This window comes from Onychostruthus taczanowskii, unplaced genomic scaffold, assembly GCF_017590055.1.
Source record: "Onychostruthus taczanowskii isolate IOZ18803 unplaced genomic scaffold, ASM1759005v1 scaffold87, whole genome shotgun sequence".
NCBI classification, from domain to species: Eukaryota; Metazoa; Chordata; class Aves; order Passeriformes; family Passeridae; genus Onychostruthus; species Onychostruthus taczanowskii.
The window spans coordinates 241,831-262,705 of record NW_024506662.1 but is presented as its reverse complement, the minus strand read 5'-3'; the positions used below and the strand labels follow the sequence as shown (position 1 = coordinate 262,705).

The window sequence follows — 20,875 nt, the reverse complement described above, 5'->3', positions numbered from 1 at the left end:
CTTACCGAGCAGCAAACACTGCCAGTGGTGGGGCTTTAGTACTCCCCACCTGGAAATCAGTACACTTCTAGTACTTTAGCAGCAAGTATTTTTAGGACCACACTAACTCTCTGAGCAATTACTCAGCAAAATGGAAAAAAACAAACCCTCTGATTAAAAAAAAATTATAATTGCTCTATATGCTTTGATAATCTGTAGCTGTATGAAAGTCAATCAGCATGAACTGGCATTATTTCAGCCAAGGACAATTTGAAGAAGAGCTTGAAGAACTTGATTTTAAATAATGATTGATGATGCCAAGTCAGCTTAAGGAAAAGAGGGTTTGCAGGGACAGAGAAACATCTGCAGAGCTTGGTGCTGCACTGGTGAGGAAAGCAGGCGGAACACACACGCTTCCAGTGCCATCAGACCCCACCAGACCTTCAGCAGTGCTGCCACTAACTTACTTCCAAGACTGGAATATCTGTGCAATCAGCCACTTCAGTCTGTTTTTACCTCTGAGGAAGCTTATTAGAAAGGCCTCTAAGATGAGTTTTCCATCACACAGCCAATTTAAAAACCAAAAACAGCAGAAGCAAAATCCAGTGTGGTAGTCTGACACAAACCTATGTTCCCCTCTCCACTGCTTCAAGCTTTGATTACCAAGCTGTTTATTGTGGAATAAAAATCATACAGTGAAATAAATTCTGTAAAGGATCCTGGGATCTTCTGAGCTGCTACTCTTGGAAATTAGAAGCCAGCTTCAATCAACTCTGGTGTTTTCAGGGACTTGGCTTAATGGACCTTCCAGAGGCAGGGAGGAAATCAATGCATAATCTTAGCAATCCCTCCTCCACTCTATGACCCAGAAGTTAGGGAAGAATTGTGAGAAGAGACTGCTGTTTCAGGTGAGTAATTTCTCCTTTATCCCAGTCTAAAATTTGAAAAATGAGCTTTCACTGAGTTGTTCCCAGTACTCACAGGTAGACGTACAGTGTTAGCCCATGACAGCACTTACACACATGCTTGTACACATACATGGCACTGAAATATGCAACTTGTGTGATCAGTTTCTATACTGGGGGCTGTTTATAAAATGGAATAAAGAAATCAGGAATTAGAGAATAAAGATCAAGAACTAGAGTAATGCAAACCAGGCGTTTAGAGAAGCTCTGGAAAAGCTTTCATAATGTGTAAGTATTCCAACAAAAACATGTTATCTTAAAAATTAAAAAAGAGATCTGGTTTAGCAGTTCTATCTTGGAGCCCATTTTAGAGGCTGATTTCTTCTTCCAGTGATTATCAAAACTGTAAAGATTTTTCTCAAACTTCCCAAAATGTCTGTGGTAACACAGTTCTTGTATAAATCCACAATCATCCCCAGAAGTATTCAAACCTAAAATAAAGCCATTTCTTTTATGGTTGTATGAGCTAGGAATAAGGACATTCATCTGAAAACTGTTAAAAACAATTGGCGTAGGCACATTAAAACAACAGATTTGCAGTCAATTTCTAATGAAACAAGTGTATCATGCACAGATGTCTCCAGACACCAACATCCAATTTTCTCCTAGCCAAAAATATACAGAAGATAAATATTATCCCAGCATGCTAGAGTGCACAAAAAGTTCTGTGTTCTTTGTCCTGTTTACTGAGACAATGTTTCTGAATTCACTTTACTGGTGTAAACATTGCCCTAAGTGACTAGAAGATTGTGTTTCAGGAAGAACTATGTTTGCAATGTTGTGCAAGCAGCAGATCCCACAACATTTCTATCCTGTTTTTTTCATGCAATCGATGCAAATTTTCAATACAGAACTTGCCATTCTGGGTAAGACAGACATGTGCAAGTCAGCAATGAAGTAAGTATAATAGGAGAACAGAAACAAGTTCAGTACGAGATTGAAATGGTAATCTGGCTTTATATCACATAATTTTAATTAAAGTGCTATCAGCAGTGACAGTAATTTACTTCTGGTTGTGTCACGTCGCTTAGAACAATTTTCTGGACTTGAAAAGTGAAGGTCCCTCAAGCTTTGTTGGGAGAAAAGAAGACAATGTGACTTGAGGCCTGAAATTTCTATAATTTATATTTGTTCCTTTGAAGCTGCCGGTGAATCCCACACCAATGCACTGAAACCAGCAGCTTCAAAGGACAAATACAAATGACAGCTAAAAAGTACGTCTAATAAAATGTGTGAAAAGTGACATTATGATGCAGGTGGAGGTGAAGGAAATGGCCATGGGTGAACCTGGAGGAGTTGAGGCCTGCAGTTCTTTTTTCAAAGCAGATCACACAGCCTTGTTTCTCTGTACTTGAGTATGTTCCTAGAGTGGGTGGTTTTGTGTAGATGTGTTTCTAAGAGAAGGTAGTAACCCAGCAGGTATCAAAGAGAGAAAAGAGGTAACAAGTAGATAACACAGCAGCACTGGAGTGGTGTGACTGGTGAATATGGCCACAGGCCTCGTGGCAAATGAAAAAGACCAAGCAAGCATTAACTTCTTCTGCTTTAGAACCACTTCTGTCAATTAACATGGTTATCAACATGGTTTTAAACCTGTTTCTGTGCAGTTTTCACCCAGAACACACCACCTCATCAAAATGTTTAACACATCCATTACAACTGGAGCTCACCCAGCTGGGCTTTAACTCTATTGTCATGAAGCTTGACCAAGACCTAAGTTCAGTGAGGAACACTAATATCAACAAAATGCCCTTATTGCCCAAAAAGAGGTTGTGAACTCCCCATCCCTGCAGGTGTGACAAGGCTGGATAGGGCTCTGAACAACCTGATCTAGTGGAAAGGCGTCTTAACTAGATGATCTTGAAGGTCCTTCCCACCCAAACCACTCCATGGTTCTATGAGTTTTCCCTTTTCTGCTCATTTTTCATGGTGTCAAGCACTGCCAGGGAAGCAGCAAAGCAGTGCCACAACAGAGCAGCACACTCCCTGACCCTGTTTCAGTACACAAACCTGGGAAACCACTAATAAAAAGAAAAGGTGAGGAACAAGAGCAAGAGTTCAACGGCAGGCTCCAAACAGAGGGTTGGCTGCAGATGTAGAAGGCTGTTTGGAAAGACTAGAAAAACCCATCAGAAATGGAAAACAGGCAGGTTCCTGTACACCTCCCATGTGACTTCATTCTGCTGCTCAGGGGAAAGAGCAATTCTGATTTTGAATGATAACCCTGACCAGTTACAGGGTCTGAATAGGCATCCCTTGGCTGCTCTGTCAAACAAGTGCAAACCTAGACAGCAGGGATTTTCCACTTGTGAGAGGAACTAAAAAAACCATGTAAAGAGTTTTTGTAATCACCTTCTCATCTAGAAGTCTTCCAGGCATTGACAGAACCATTAAAATGGCAAAAAAGAAAACAAAATACCCCAAGCCAAGCAGCCAGTGTGTGCTCAGCAGCAGTGACTGTGGTTACTCTCAACAACCAGTGTGGAAGCACAGCTGAAGCATAAAATGCCACTTTAAGTGATGGGAGATTTTATGAGGCTAGAACACCACAGGAAGGCCAGTAAGGGTTATCCTGGTCATGTAGGCAAAGAGTCATATTCATTTGGATTACTGCAGCTCTGACTGCTGCTTCTGAGGGTTTTCTAGAGACAGTCTGCTGTAGTTACATTATCATCTAATAAATATGGGATAATCTGAATTCCTCTGATGGTGTTCTGATACTCACTTTTAGTTAATCACTAAAAGAGCACATACCAGGGCATGACACAGCAAGCACCATCTCACAGGAACCACAGAAGAAATGGCTCTAAAGAGAACTCACTGGAGTATTTTTTCCACTTGCTTTTTTGGAAGAATTTTATGCCTCTTTCTTAGATTTTTAATTCCCAGGTATAATTTCCATTTTAAAATGTTAATTTTGCTTTATGCAGTAGAAGGAAAAAAGAGGTTTTGAGCCTTTGAGAAGAAAATATGGCCATTGTGCTATCTTAAAACAGAGGCTGTTTTCTCCTATCCAGCCTCTCAGTCCTAGGAGGACTCTTTAAATCAACACTCCCAGAACTGTAACTTACAGATCTGGGAGCCATTGTGCAAAAAGAAAAATACGCATCAATTCTGTTTTCACCTGCCAAACAGCTGATGAGAAATTTGCAAGTCAACAAGTGTCTCTATTTCTCTTCAGGTCAGTATAGTACTGTTTAACAAGCAAGCATTCACTATAATCCTATTTTTTTGTAAAAGAGTAGGCCAACTTTTACAACCTTTAGGCAAAAAAAAATAAACTTTCTCTGACTCTGTAAGGAATTAATGGGAATTTTATGTCCATAAGTCTTGACCAGCTGTAAGACTGTCAAACAAGAACTTAAAGAAGCTTTGTATAATCACTATTTACCCACCTAAATAAGCAGAGTAAATTCAGAGTAAATAAAATGCACAACATAGGGAGCCTCTTTCTGAAAGGGCTCATCTTTGTGCACAAGATCTCTCAGATCAATGTTTCCCCTTTCCAGTTTACAGGACCAGTTTTCCCAGTTCTCATAGTCCAGCAAGACTGCTGACATAGTTGCTGACATATTTCCAAGATCAGGTGGTGGAAAAAGAGGCCATAGCAGCAGCAGTTACTATGAAAACAAGCTGGGGAACTGTTTCCATCTCTTTTATCCCTGTGTCTAAACTTTGTAGGCTGTCACCACTCAGGAAAGGTTTTTGTTTCCTCCTGTCCTCCTCTGCAGTTTACATACTGTTCAAATAGTGATGTTGCATGATTTGCCTCATGGCACAACCTGGGGTCCCTACAGCTTCCAATCTTCCCTTCTGCCTTAGGTCACGAGATGTGACCAGGGGGGTGTGTTCTATTGCCGTCTGTTAGAGGTGGAGCAGCTATCTTCTGTTAATTGGGCAGTTTTCTTTATCTCTTCCACAACCAATCCTCCCTCTGGGGAGATATCTCCTGTTAATGGGCCATCGAGTGTCCCTGCATGACTGATACAATTCCATCATCCCATTGGGAGATGCTCCACCCAGAGGGAGGAGCCAAACATTCCTACCAGGATATAACTTAGATTTGGAAGACCACAGACAGCCTTTTCCACTGGTTTACCAGAGGAGCAGCTTTCTTCTCCACTGGATTTCCAGAGGAAGACCAGGCCCATCTGCGCCACCACTGGATCTTCAGAGGAAAACTCCATCCTTCTACAGGATCACTGTTCCAACAGAACCACACCTGGCACTGCAGGAGGGCTGCAGCCACCATGGAATGGGATTGCTGCCACCACCCTGATCCACAGGGTGTCAGATCATATTCTGAAAACCACTCTGTCAGTGTTTTTTTTTGTACTATTGCACTTGTATTTTAATTTTCCTGGTAAAGAACTGTTATTCCTATTCCCATATTTTTGCCTGAGAGCCCCTTAATTTCGAAATTATAACAATTCGGAGGGAGGGAGTTTACATTTTCCATTTCAAGGGAGGCTTCTGCCTTCGTTAGCAGACTCCTGTCTTTTCAAACCAAGATACCTTCCTAAAGCTTTCTGGAATGGTTCTCCTAGCACAAGAGTTGCATCACCACATGTTGAATATGTTTAGTCCCTCAGCCGGTCAAGTATTAGACCTGCTTTTGGCCCCAAATCTGTGAGACTTCTTAATGGTCCAACGCAAGGGAGCGATGCTGTGGCAGCTTCTTCTCACCCAGTCATGGGTAAGAATCATGCACTGCCAAATCTGTGAGACTTCTTAATGGTCCAACGCAAGGGAGCGATGCTGTGGAGGCAGCTTCTTCTCACCCAGTCATAGGTAAGAATCATGCACTCGTTTGGGTTGGAAGGGATCTCATTCCCTCATTCTACTGCCCTGCCATGGTCAGGGACACCTTCCACCAGACCAGGTTGCTCAGTGCCCATCCAGCCTGGGCATTCCAGAGATGGGCATTCCAGAGATGGGGCAGCCACAGCTTCTCTGAGCAACCTGTGCCAGGGCCTCACCACCCTGAGAGTAAATAATTTCTTCCTAAAACTACTTGCTAAAACTACTAAACTTATCCTCTGCCAGTTTAAAGCCATTCTCTCTTGTCCTGTCACCCCATGCCCTTGTAAAAAGTCCCTCTCCAGCCTTCTTGGAGCCCCTTTAGCACTGGAAGGTGCTCTAAGGTCTCTCCTGAGCCTTCTTTTCTCCAGGCTGAACCTCCCCAGCCCTTTCAGCCTGTCTCCAGAGCAGAGGTGCTCCAGCCGTCTTGAGCATGCTGGCCTCTCACCAGCAGATTTATTACATCTTTACATACATACTTCTTAGACATATCAAAAGGATGGTAATTTTGTGGGCTGGGGGACTATAAGAAGCCAGGAATTAATTTAACCAGAAAACCAGATCTATTAGTGCATTGTTTTTATAAGCACATCTTAGGCAGAACAACATTTGAATTTATTGTTTTGGTTAAAAAAGACTGCTTATTAATGCCAATTTTGCTTTAAGGCTCTGAATTAAAAACAAATCACTCATTTTTTCCTCTTTCCGATCCTTGAAGTTTCAAGATGCAAGTGCCTTGTAAGAGGCTGTTCCAAACCCAAGAACTGTTTGAGGAATAACATATAACAAAGTTTTGTGCAGACAACTTTTTTTATACTACAAGCAGCTGCTACAGAAATTAACTCTAAGTCTCACTTCCGTACAGAAGAATGCATTTTGAGCTGAAACTGAAATACTTGTTCTCTGTTAGCCTTTGGGGATGGTTGCATTTTATAATAGCATACAAAATGCAAATCTGTTCACAAACAAATTCTACAACAGTAAATTGAAGGCAGAAATTAAAATACCCATTTATTTTCAATGAATGTAATATGCTCCAAAATGAGAATCACAAAGATGGGTTTAGCATCACAAACAGGTCTACAGTGATCTCCACACATGCAATCAACACTATTCCAGAAGTAATTCAGAAAAAAATTGCAATATGTTCATTAACTTAGAGAGAAAAAGTAAGTATTTGTGTATATATATTTTATATACAATATTATATTGTACTATATACATTCTCTGTTGGTAGAGATGGATTGTTCTGGCTGCACATCATGGAAGCCAGGATGAAAGTCGTCTTGGCTCAGTAAAATAACTCTGTGTAAGTTGTAAAATAGTCAGATGTTAACATAAATTTGTACCTGAATGTTGGGATTCTGCCCATTGATATCTGCTTTTGACAGGTCAGGGAAGTTTGGGAGGTCCAGCAGAAAAGACCTGGGTCCATCTCTTTGCAAGGACGTGTGCCCGCTCTCCTGCCTGAACTGCTCCTTAGGAAATGGCCGGTGGGCAGCCTGGAGATTGGGGTATTCTCGTCGCTCCTCGGGGTTCAGGGTGAAGCTGTCTTCAGGAGAATGGTCCTCTGCAGTCAGTGTGTTCTGGGGAAGAAAAGCAAGGCCCAATAATGACAACTGAGAGCATGCAGTCCTGCCAGTGCCCCCATCCCTCCAGTGGCTGCAGCCTTACAGCACCCAGACCCACGGCTCACTACTGAAACACAGATCTGCAACCAGCTGACACAAGAAAGAACTGATTCAGACTTGGGGACTTAGTTCTTCCAGGCTCCTGAACCATTCCAGCCTTGTGGTGAGCACCTACACACGGACACAAGCATCAGACTTAAAACAAACCTAGAAACATGAGGCTCTGAAGTAACCCCTGGGAAATCAAATTGTACCACATTAAACATGCCCCTAAAAATGCTGAAAGGCATCCATCTTAAATCATTTTAGTTTGCTTTGTTCCAAAGTGAAGCAAAAACACTGACTGCTAAGGCCATGTTGAAATTTATGGTATTAAAAGATCCTACCGCTGAGCTGGCAACCTCCCCTTCTCTCCCCTCAGTCTGCAACAACTTCCATCTCATCTCTGTGTTCCTCACCCAGTTTCTCTGGTCTTGAACATCTGAACCTTCCTTCCTCTGGGATCTCATTTTCATGTTTGCCTAATGGTGGGATTGAATTTCACTGAGCTGTGGGTCAGCGGTTAATGCTTTTGTTATTGTTGAGCGTACTTCTGGGTTTTGTAGTACATTACAGCAGGCTGCCTCTGAACCAGTAGCACTGCTGCCACTGCCTTTGACCTCACCAAGGAGACACATTTAGTATCAAAACACTGGCTCCCTGGGTTAGGACCGGCCTGGGGACTTGGGGAAAAAACAGCAGAGAAGTCCAATCTTCTTATGGCTACAAAAAAAAAAAAAAAAAAAAAAAAAAAAAAAAAAAAAAAAAAAAAAGAAAAAAAGCATGGGGTAGATTCCGCACAGGTTTTGGGTCTGACTCAGCTGAAAAATTTTAGCTTGAGGTCTTAGTATGACTGCCTGGGGAGTTTTTATTTTCAGTTCATAAAGAGACAGCAAGCATGGAGAGGGTAAATGTTAAAGACCTATCTTTTAAAACAAGCACAATTAAAGTGGAATGGCCACATGTGGTTCTGGCTCTACTGAAGCATATTTTTGCCAGCATTTCTGGTTAAACGCAATCTCCATCCAGCTCCCCTGGTTCAAATTAAGCCACAGCATACCTTTAGCTAAGCTCTCAGATAGATAACAGCTCCAATGCTTTTTCTTTTATTTTGTGTTTATTTGCTTAGAAGGTTCTAAACTGACCTTTAAAGGGATGTTACAATACAACCTGTGCACATTACAGAAAAATATTCATTGAGTTAAAATAAACTAAGCTTGAAGAATTAATCTCAGACTCTGTGAAACTGTCTTGAGTAAAAATGAAGGTAGTTGTCCTCTACCCTCCTCACTTCACCCTATTTGTAAGGAGCAAATGCAATTTAGCAGAATTAATATTGTTGTTGTATTGTCATTCCCAGAATAGTTACGCTCTGAAAGTGCCAAAAGGGTAATTTTATACATTTATCTACAGCACAGATCCAAATTCTGAATTAGTGTATGTGAGCAGTGCTAAAAATGTGTGTGCTCCTGACAATCTGCTTTGCTTGGAGGCTAAAACAGGCTCTTCTCTTTGCTGGAGACCAGGAAGGACTTTCAGATGCCTTTGGTGGCCCACCCATTATTCAATACAAAGTAGAAAGCAGATCACACAGCAGGAAGCTCTGGGAAATTAAACTGACGGCCACTTAGCTAACTTTAGGTTCCTTACTCATATGCTACTGCTTTAACTTAACACTTTTCAGATAGAATTTAACATGCTTGGTGCATGAGGATTAAATGGCTTTTCAGTTATGTCTGACTAACAACAGGGCGTAATAGTGCTGTGATTAAATTACTTCAGCTAGGAACAAAAAAAATATGGTACTTAACTATTTTTAGTGGGGTATCATGCCCATAATCTTACCTTTATTAAAAATAAAGTAAGATTTTATTAAAAACTAATAAAATTCTCACATACGATTCCATACTTTCTCTATCTGTCTGCTCCTTCAGGAGCATCCTGATTCTCCACATTAACATACCATGCAGCTAGAGCTGGCCAAGGCCTTTGGAGACCCAGATTCAAGTCTCTGGCAAGACTTGGTGTGTGATCCTGACAGGTCACGGTCTGCTGGTGCCTCGGTGGGGATAACAGCACTTCCCTTCCTCACTGTGATGTTTGCGGGGAGCTCAGCAACTACAATAATAAGGGCTATATAAAAAGTTTTTAATAGTGTCAAGCAGATGGAATATCACATGGAGTTAGTTAGGAAATTGTCATGGTGAAGTAATGACATCAGGCTGATCGGGCCCACTACCAAGCTGCTTGGGGCAGGGACTGTCATTAATTACAGACCGCGCGGGACGGGGCGGCTCGACACTGGGAAGGAAAATGGAGCGAGGACAAGGTAACTGCTCCATCCCAAAGGCTGCTGCAGGCAAGGAAGGATGGACCACTCTGGTGGGCACGACCCAGAGACCCCAGTGACACATCAGGTACACAGTTCTGATGGCAGAGACTGCCAAGCCCCGGAGTGGGACATGGAGCTTGACTTCAAGGGCAGGGTTGGCTAATGCCTGGCAGGAACGATCCAAGTCAGGCAGTGTTCTACCTAGAGGCAGTGCTGCCTCTCACAGTCCCTTTTGCACTGGGAAAGCCCAAGACAGGAGCTCTTGGGGCTCTGTGTAGTACTCAGCACAGGCAAGTGGAAATGCTCGGTTTGTGCGACCATTCCAGTTATCTGCTCATGGTCCAACGAGTGAACGGACATTTGTCCCCAGTTAATAAAATGAAGAGAATGTCCATTTTTTTACGGAGATACTTCTTGGTGTCATGTCTAAGCTGACCTACAGTATTATTAGAAATGTGCATTTCTGGTAAAAAGATTAAAGAGGCCGCCAAAAATAAAAGTGAGTTTGAACTGCATGTGAAGAGAAGACTATGCTCACACTGTGCTACTGCATTAGCTCTGCAAGGGCTCTTCCAAGACCCATCTAGCAGGAAAGAGTTTGTCTTTATTGCAATGCCAGCATCCTTTCTGAAGAAAATAGGGTTAGTGTTCCAAAGCTAATAGATGAAATTTGATTTTTTTTTTCTTGAGGGGGATAGTCTTCTGTCCTTATTTTTACATTATTTCCCATGTTTATATTTCACACTGTTTATTTTTAGGTGTACACAATTTTATTACTGATGCTTTTGGGAAAGCAGTGTTGTTTGCCTTCCTTTAAAAGCTATGTCACTTCATTCAGAACTACTGACTCAGTTTCTTTGAAGTTATGACATTTCTAATTCAGACACACTGGTTTCTTACTCAAATGATGCATCTGCTCTAAATATTTTAAGATAAAACACTTTTCCCCTCTTCATTTAAAAGGATTATTCACAATGTTTAGACTTTCCATTAAGATGATTTTAAGAGGTTACTCATACTGGCTGTAAGCTACAGTTCTCCAAGCCCCATGGGATCAGATAATTATAGAAGTTCCTAATACAAAACCAGCGTAGGATTTTTGAGGGTTCCAAGTGTGGACAGTATATAAAGGCAGGAAGATATAGTCCATTGTTACGGGTTGTGTGACAAAGCAATGAAATAAACCCTGGAGAGAGAATCTGGCACATTGTTTGCATTACAGAATAACACACCTTGCAACACCCATCTCTGAAAAAGGGAGGGCAATAGTTCAGTACATATCAATGTGTTTCTGTCCATCTGTAAACCACAAAAACCCAGCAATTCACAGGGATTTTGTGAGGATAATTTTCAGTGCTGGTGATCCAGGTGGGACTTGCACTGTGGCAGGGTTTAAGCCCCAAGGGACAGCCCTGCACGCAGGAAAAATGTTCTGCCTGATATTTCAGGTTAACTCTCCAATAATCAGATGGGTATTTTAACACCCTCCTTGGCCTTCCCGTCATGTTTCTCCCTCTGTCAGGACAGACATGAGGTGCAGGGAAATGTACTGTTTCTCTTCCCCACAGAGAAGCTAAACAGAAATGGGAACTTGTAAAAATACCAAACTACGGAAAAAGGGAATTTCTCTGCAATTTTGGCAAGTAAGGAGTCCATCTCCCTCCTCTCTTCTTTATTTTAATACCATTTCCAGTTCTGGAAAAACAACCAAGACAGAGAGTAAGTGAGGAATGACTGTAGATATAGAAAATATTCTGAAGCAGTTGCTCTTCCTCTGCCCATCATATTTATTACTTTCCTTCATTCACTCCCTACTTGCCAAAGCAAGGGCACACTTGCAAGCACTGCTAATTATGGAATTGAGAGGATTTTAGAAAACTGATACAACTTATATTCTAATAGCTCCCAGGCAGTGAGGGAATCAATTACTAAGTCCCTGCTGCAGCTACATTGCTTTCTTATTTCTTGTATACTCCTTTGAAATATCTTGTAAAATGATCTTGACAAGAGGTCTTGAATTGAAAACCGAGGGTCTGTCACTGCACTTTCATGATGCACCTGTACAGCATCTTCAATCACCAGCAACAAAGAACTTTTCTTTATTAGGAAACTTCACAGATGTTGTATTGCTATCAGAGACAAAATGAGGCATGAGGCCTGAGGCCTTCACAGAAAACCATTACAGCCATTAGGACTGGTTTCATTTCCTACCTGCCCAAACAGATTGTTTTCATTTTGAAGGCTGTTGTGGGTTTTCAGGTTAGTGCTAAACGATCACTTTAAAATTAAGCAGTCTTGAGAGGCTGAGTAACACACCAGGATACTACACAAAACTCTATCACAAATCCAAGACATGTAACAAACTTGGGTGATCTAATTTCTGGAGTTTATTTATGTTTTTCATCTATCATGAGTATAAACAGCACGGGATCTATCAGGCATGCTAAAGGAGCAGGCAGTGAGGGTAACAGCTGAGAAACATTATCAGAGATACACAGAGAAAGATTTCTTTTATGATTAATGCCACATACAGTCCAGGCAGTCAGACAGGAAGTCAGACCAGAGGGGTGTTACATCAACCACTCCGCTACTAAGACATTTTAATTTTTCCTTAAAATGATCTTGCCCCTCACTCACATACAGCAGTAAAGTGAAAAGCCTTACTTATCTTTAGAAAACTGCACAAACTAATTGTTCCAATAATAAAGAGTGCATTTTAGATAATCAATGCTAATAAATAATTTAAAGCAGATGGCATTGGCTTGTATGTACACCATTGTTTCCACTAAGCAGGTCCAAAATAGAGCATCTGTTTTAAAGATTGTGCTAGTAAAAGATGAATCACTGATAACAGTTGGTAATATAATGATAATAATAACAATAATAAAGTTCTGTTAATCATGGTCTGTGTTTTAATAGTTCTCTATTATTCTCCAATTCTCCAGCAAAATTGGTAAAATGACAGTGTAAGCAGTTCTAACTTGCAGTAGACTGCCTGTGTAACTATGTGGCCATGGACAGACTAAATTCAGTCACCCCACAATGTACTGCTCTGGGACATATGATCTTCAGGGGCTGTGTGGCTCTTGAAGAGATTTTTGTCTCTGTAGAGAATAGGATTCAGTCACAAATACTGCTACAAGTAAGAAGTTCAGGGCAGACATCAATCCACAGTCACTGTTGAAGGAGTGGTCTGAGTAGATGCTGGGTGCCAGTGGCAAAGTGAGGTGTTTGGGGTGCCCCAGCACCCAGCTGGCTGTCTGCCTTATGCTGAAATAGCTCTGAGGAGCAGCATACAGCAGAACCAGGATCTCAAAGCATCTGGGCACATTCATCACAGAATCACAGCTTTTGGATTTTAGGGTTTCTACACTATAAACTTCTCTGCGTAGCCCTCATGGCTACACAGAAAATCCTGATGACTGAATGTGTAGCTAGGACACGTATTAAGACTGCAGAGATCCTCAGGCTGTAGGGTCGAGGGCCCTTCACATCTAGGAGGTACCAGAGAGCTCTTTCAAGGCACGTGGCTAACACCACGTCAGGACCCTCTGCACTGGAGGAAAAGCCTGTTGCCTTGTTGAACCTTGTGAACTGATACCTCCTGAGTGCCAGAGCAGCTCTAACACCATTCCTCCCCTACTGAGCCAGTTTGTTCACTTGCAGTCATCAAGCTTTGGTCCATCCTTTGTTCAGATTCCGCCTGGGAGTTTTGCTCACCGAGCTTCCTGTCCACACCACTGGCAAACAGTGGGTCCACATCTGAATGATTCTGGCAGAGAAGGTTTTTAACTCTGAGCTTAAGGAGAAAACCAACCATATTATACTCAGATCTGGCAACCTTTTGCTACATGTTGTGGAGACACACTTCACATCACAGCTATTTTTTATGCTCTGTTGTTTGCTTGTATTTCATGTTTTCATTCAGCTGGAAAATACAAACAGTATGGCTCAGCTTGGAGGTGAAGAACTGCCAGTTTGTATAAACACTTTGATAATAGAAACTTGGTGGTGATTACAGCTCAATGTCTGCTGGAAAAAAAACAACAGAGGCCCTTTAGCAGATTTTGTAAAGTAGTACAACACTGGTGCTTTGTTCTTCAGCATATCTGCTCAGCCATCCAGGGGACAAGCCAAGCACACAGAATTGAATTGTGTAGGGCTTTGACAGATGCTCAGTGCCAAATTTTGCTTCTAGTTAACAGATATTTTCAGTTGCCTAAGCTGCTGATAAACATTTAGTTATTCTTGATGACTCTAAAGATCTTCCCTGTAATCACTGCCTGGCTGAGCTCTCCATACAGGACACAGTGATTTAGTGGCTGAACAGGCAAAGGTACAGGTGAAGAGCAGCCCAAGTATTCTACACCTGTGGTGTCAAAATGCAAATTCTTTGAAAATTCAAATTCTTTTTAGGCCTTATTAAAGACTTACATAAAATCAGTAATAAAGCTTAAAAATAGAATTTATTTATACCCTTGCTAAATTCAATTAGACTAGTTTAATCTCACCCATCATCTGAAATCTGCATGCTAATTTACACATTAGGTTCCAGCAGAATGGCAAAAGCTGCCTTAAGCTGCAATCAAAACTGCAAAGGAAATTCAGAATATTAATACTTTTTGTACACAACCCTTTTTTCAGGCTTTGCAGGTCAGGACATAAAACGTCAGTGTAAATGAAAGAGAACAAACATACATCTTAAGTTATTTTCCTGAGTTTTAAACTATGTCCTTTTGCAAGTTTATTCTACTAAACCACTATGGCTAGGATTTCACTAGGTGAACCAACTTTAATAAGTGAAGTTTTATCTCTCCCTAGCTAAAACAGTAAAGTTGCCTTCAGCTGTTAGTTTCCAAGAAACAGCTATTCCCAGCCTCCATGTCTCCCTCTCATATGCCACTGAATATCCACCCTATGCTTTCAAAAGTGTCTATGACTGTGGCTGTGTTAACTGGCAGATGTTTTTAGAGACTAGAAAGTGTTTAGTCCCTGTGGACTAAAAGTTACATGATGACTTCATCACATAAGCAAAAGCTAATAACGGGAAAGCAAGAAAGCAGACAAGTGTTATATTCCAAAAACATGATGTTTCCTGTGCTTCTGGCAAAGCTACTTCTGTGCCTGAAAAAAGGCAAATCACTTTAGTCTTGGTGCTCAAAACACACACACACACCATCAAATGGCTGCGAGATAATTTATGTGCCTCTCCCTTAGCTGCCTTCCCCACCAATACTCACTTTCCTTTGGATGGAAGTGAGAGGGTGAAGGCAGAGGAAAGGCAGTGCTTGTTCACCTTCAATATCTGTGCACCAACCATGTGCCTCACAACACTCGCTGGAAGGGGTTACTACACCCAGGAGTTTACAGCAGAACAGCAGCAGAAATCTGAGCGGCTGCCTCAGGACCACGCATCTCAGCTCCTGCAGGGAAATCCTCTTTCAAGTGCACAGCTTTACCCTCTCTGTTTGGAAAACTTTGGAGGCTGATACAGCAGCAACTGCAAGTAATTAGCATATATGGCATCTGCACAGAGAGGCAACACTTGCTGTGGTTTCATATCAAGCCATCGGCAGTGGACATGATGCTCTCTCTCTCTCCACCTCCCTGAGCTGCCTGAGTGACAGATCAATAAACCAGAGGATGTGGATTCACAGGAGAAAGGCCTCCCTCCAGTGACATGATGGGGAAGAAGAGCAAGTGAGTAGATAGGAGGCACACCATGGCAAGACACTGTGAAGATCCTTCTCTGTCTAAGAGGGGAGAAAGGATGTGCCCTGGAGAGAAGCGCGGGCTTTTTGTATCATGAGTTCAGTGCATGTATATATAAATTTTCCTAGAGCAGTTAGGGAGGGGGCTATTTCCTAGAGCTGATTAAAGAAGCATGACTTGATTTTCAATTTCTAACGACTCGGGGGGCATTCCAATCGACTGCAGACAGGAAATGAATACCATACATGCACTGAAGAAGGCAGATGCTTTTGGATCTGACACTTACGTGAAATGAAAATATCTTCATTTCTGTCTCCCTTCCACCCCATGATCACTAGTTAGTTCTGAGCTATTTTTAGGGTAAATGGTTTTATTTTTTAAAGTTGTTATAGTCATAGCTTGTGCCTGAAGCCACCCAGGCGCCACTGACAATAAAGTGTATGGGAGGAGGCAAAAACCATCTTTAGATTAGTCCCAGCAGCCCAACACAGCAGCAAGGTAAGAGAGGAAAGATAAAAAGCTCAGTTTTGTGTATCCCCACCTCCTCCGGCGAGGAACAGAGATGGGGCCCTCGTGGATGAGCCATATCCAGGGAGGGAGAACAGCTCTGTACAAAGACAGATCCCAAAGCAAAAACAGCAGAGACACTGAAGGCTATGGCTCAGAACTCACTTCCAACTACTTAACTCTGCTAAAGAGATGAATATATATGTATTTTCTCTTCATACAGCTCTCACAAGCAAACTGTAATAATTGTCATAGTAGTATTATGGGGTTTATAACCCAATATAACAATGTAATTATTGCTCCTTTTATCAATGGCAGCAGTGCGTTTCAGGGAATTGGCACACGCATCTCTTTTCCCCCACTTAGTCCATATGTGTGCAAACACATGACTTCAGCTGCATACTCCCCTTGTATTTTATTGTAGGAATAGGACAAAGGAAGGAAAAAAAATCAGAGAGGTGGTATTAATCTGGCCCTTACTCTGATGTTATGCAAATAATGAGTTTGTTTTATCTTGATGTTAAGACAGCCAAAGCTGTATTCCTAAGAACATGAAAAAAAGATCCTCGTAGGAGACAGAAGAAGAAAAAGGGATGGGTAGGTGAGAAAGGCAGCTTTGATTTACATTATTCAAAATGCCTTGAATGCCAGATCAAAGAAGAGCAGCAATCAAATTCACATCCACTGAAGGATTTCAGCAGCTTTTTCAGAGCTATTGATCTCTCAAGGGCAAACCCTTTTAAACACAAGGTGATGCCTCTAACTAGCCAGAACTCTCACCTTACACTGGCTGGGCCTCATGTAGTTTGCTTTCAGCAGCTGAGGAACACAGAAACAGCCAAGACAGCACTGCATCTGGGCTGGATGTAGGACACACAGAGCTGAGCACAGAAATGAAAGGCGTGCATTTTCTGCACCAGATGTTGCCTGGCTACACCTGCTGCAGAAAATGGCCATCATGGTAGATGTTAACCAAAAACCAGATTCCCCACTGATAAGCCATGTGTTTGGTGAGCACGGAGTGCTTGGTCTGAAGACAGACTGCTGTCGCTCTGATGAGAGATCTGGGCAGGGTTTGTTTGCTCAGTGCTGAGATAAGAAAAATATAAAGTCACTTTGTATTTTGTGCAGGATGAAAGTGGAATAAGACATCTAAGGAGCTACTGCAGCTCGGCTGGCAAGCAGTGACTTGTTCATGAGTTTGGACTCCCTGGTCTAATCTGAACACCTAGAAGCACAGGATCCAACCCTAAATCAAGCACTGAACTGTCAAACGCATCACAGATTGGCATCTTCCCCTCACCCCTTCCCTTCCTTGGGACAGACAAGCTTCCTGGTGTTCTGCCTTGTCAGTGGACTTCAGGATCATGCCTTAAGCAAGAGCCACTGGAGTTTGGTGCAGTAAAGCAATTTAACCTGATCCAGCCCCAGATTGTTTCCTAAGAGCTGCCTTTGGGCTTCTGTGTGGATCCCCTTGCAGCAGGCTCATTGCTGCTGCCATCATCACATCCCTGGGAACACTCCATTCATGCTGCCTTCCACATTTGCAATGCTGCACACATGGCTGCAACAGCACAGATATGGATTACTTGTCTCTTTCCAAGCTCTGCCCACATTTTGAAGCCTATCTGCTCCCACCAGCACTCAGCTCATCTTGGTACCTTGAACATTTCCAGAAATGGATGACCCTTTTGCTCCTGCATGTTTGGATTGAGAGCTAGTGCTGCTACCATTTCAACGCACATCAGCATTCTCCAGGACTCTACCAGGCTAAACAGCTGAGCTGAAACCTCTGCCACTATTCTCTTGATACATCTGAAGTCACAGGCAGTGTGGCTGCCCTGGGTCCCTTTTGAGATATATATTCACAAATGTTAAACACACACATATCAAGTCCCCCATTCTTTCCCAATAAAAGCCTGGACTTTAGAACACAAAGTGAGGAATAGATACTCTAGTAGCCAGCTGCAGTGAGCCTTTTACAAACAACATGATGATCAACCCCCAAAATGGAAAACGATACTCCAGAAGCTCTGTCCTGCCTGACAAACATCTTTCTTCCTCTTGTAGAAAGGAATAACATGATAAAAAAAGTCTAATGCCGAATGCCTAAACAAACTGAATTAAGAAGAGATGGTAGGAGCAATGATGGATGAATTGTAAACCACCTGCAAATGCTGAAGTTGCCATTCTCTTCTGCAGAACATTAAGCCTACACTGCAAACCTCCAATAGACAGGGACTGTGCTCTATAAAAATCATGATGAATGCAGGCTTGTTTTTATATTATGGAGGTCCTAATCCTCCTCCTCCTCTGCCTTTGCTCTATTGTTACAACATCAAAGACCAACTGCTGGCCAAGATACAGTCAATATGAAAAGGGCGACCAGCAAATTTACTGCTTGACTTCATTCCCTTTAAATGGAATAGGCACCATGGCCCTTTTTCAAAGTCCAATCACAGACATATATCTTTTTTATTGGACATCATGTACAATAAAGTGAAGCGGTAACTTGGAAAAAAAAATAGAACACCTTAAAAAAATCCCATGAGGTGAACATTCCTTCATAAAAATATCACTGTGGTTACATGTTTTGAAAAACTCTGGGCACTTCACAGGGCAAAAGGCATGGACTGGCTAGGTTATAGTTTAGCTAAGATGCATACCCATGCCTGATATTGAGTTGATTTCAAAAAAATATCTCAACCAACTAATAAAAAGTGATATATTTAAGACAGAATGCCAGCATCATTCAAATAAACTGTAATGGCATCATTCATGTCACGAGAATCATTAACTGCTTTGTTGTAGCCTGCTCTGTGCAGTGAGCTTTTACAGACTTCTTCAGTCCAGAGACTCTTAAAATCAGGAGCACAAAATGCCAATATACAGACTGCACCTTAAACAACTCCAGTCTGATTACTGAGGTAACTTCCAGAGGCACTTTCAGATGAGAGCTGTATCAGCAAACATTAAAGACAGTGGCAGTTTTATTGCTCTCATGCTGCTAAATAGAAGGGAAATAATTTCTGGCTATGAAATTAAATAGTGCATAAAAAATTTTCATGATGTAGGAGGCAAGTAGAGTGGGGTGTTACAGAATCTATGCTAGACAGCTATGGTTCTCATTTTCTGTTTTAAACTAGTAATCATTTTTGTTTCTTTAGGTAGCTTGTGCAAACCGACATTAGTAGATATCTGGTTACTAATGTTATATCGAGACCAATCTCATACTTATTTTCAAATCCTGCACTGATGTGTATTGCAGGTAAAACTAAGCAAATTTATGTTTTATCTTTATAAACATCAGCAGCTGCTTCCAGTGGAGTAATGATGGTTTCTTCTGGCAAAAATGCTGCTGCTGGGTTACTTCTAAGGCAATAAAGATACCAAAGCTGTGTAACTACTTTTTGAAGTACTAGCTTAAAAAAATAGTTGTCTTGTCACTAGGTCCTTTTCCCTGTTATTTCTGTTACAATTTCTCTGCTGTCACCTCCTTCCATCACAGCCTGCAGCACATCTCTTTTAGTGCAAGGACTTCACCTCCTGCTCAGCATTCCTGGGCATTCCTCTCTTCCAGGAACTGTTTCGACTGAGTGCCCAGCCTCAGTACCTGAGCACCCAACTCAATGAGAATGCAAAGGCAAGATGCCTGAAAGGAGTATCCAGGAAGTTAAACCTGTCCCATGGATGACATGGACTCAGTGACAGCTCCTTAGAAGAGGAGGAATCCACTTTTCTTAGAGTGGCTCCAGTGGCAGAAAGAGATGGAGCACTATTTGGCTTTTATAGAGAACTCACTGGTTTTGTCATGAGAACTGATCTCAACAACCAGGCTGGCAAAGAAGAAATGTTAATCTTCCCAAGAAAGAAGAACTACTGTGGAACAAACACCTGGATTTTTCAGTGCAAAGAAACACAACAGATGGAAATTAATTTATGCAACATGAAGAAAGCCACACACCAGGGCCCAGCTCATCTTTATGGACGGAGGTCCTGATGACATGTGCTGTGTGCTTATCAGTTCTGTGGAAAAACTGAGCTGTGAAAGATTCATATTCAAGAGGATCTTGGCTCTGCAGCTGACACAAATCACTGACTTGTCTTGCTTTGTGGAAGTCAGTGGAACAAGGTCAATTTAAACACACTGAGAATGCAGATCTAGCACACAAGCATAAAAGCCAAGGGATGTTTGAGCTCCTCCTGCCTTTCAACGTGCACTGACTCCACCAAGAGTGTGAGCGAAAGATTTCATCCCTGATTTTCCCCTCTCATCTTCAGGGGCACCTCCCTACATTAAAGGCTTAGAGAGGAACAACTCCAGGCCTGCTTTCCTCCAGCTAGTAGAGAGGAATAAAAAAGATATGACCCATGGCTATGAGTTCCCTAAGCACTTGAAAAACAAGGACAAAAGGATAAAGGAACTGCTTACCAGTAACGCCCACACCAGCTCCTCTAACCAAACATTCTGGTGCCACAGAAGTGACCACTGTGGTGAGCCATCCCTTATTACAATAATAAGTTACATTTTACTTTGTTTTCTTTCTTTTTCTGGTATTTCAAATCGAAAGTTCATGGAAATAACAACACTGGAAATATTCTGCTCTTGCTGATGTACCAGTGAGCTCACTGCGCCGTTTCTTGGAAATGTTATTCACCTCTATGCTTTGGACTATGAATTTAGCCTGGCATTTACTGTCTTTAAAACTTGTAAAATAGGCACAATGGTCTTAAAGTGCAACAGTAACCACTGCATCACTGAGTGCTTCCTTCTGCCTTTTACTGAAGCACTTTGTGTTTTTCACTTTAAAGTTACACTTCATTATTCATCTCTGACAGTGCCTCTATTCAGGCTGGAGACCCATTGCACTGCACATCGCTCACAAGCTACACTACAATACTGGAAAACC

At 41.9% G+C, this 20,875-nt stretch overlaps 1 protein-coding gene across 1 annotated transcript in view; it reads right to left on the bottom strand.

Moving 5' to 3' along the window:
• The window catches only part of ISM1 (isthmin 1), a 41,515-nt gene that overhangs the window by 12,275 nt on the left and 8,365 nt on the right, over window positions 1-20,875 (bottom strand). The window contains exon 3 of the mRNA XM_041425160.1: window positions 7,094-7,330. Coding sequence (XP_041281094.1) covers window positions 7,094-7,330 — 237 coding nt within the window. The remainder of the gene's footprint in view (window positions 1-7,093; window positions 7,331-20,875) is intronic.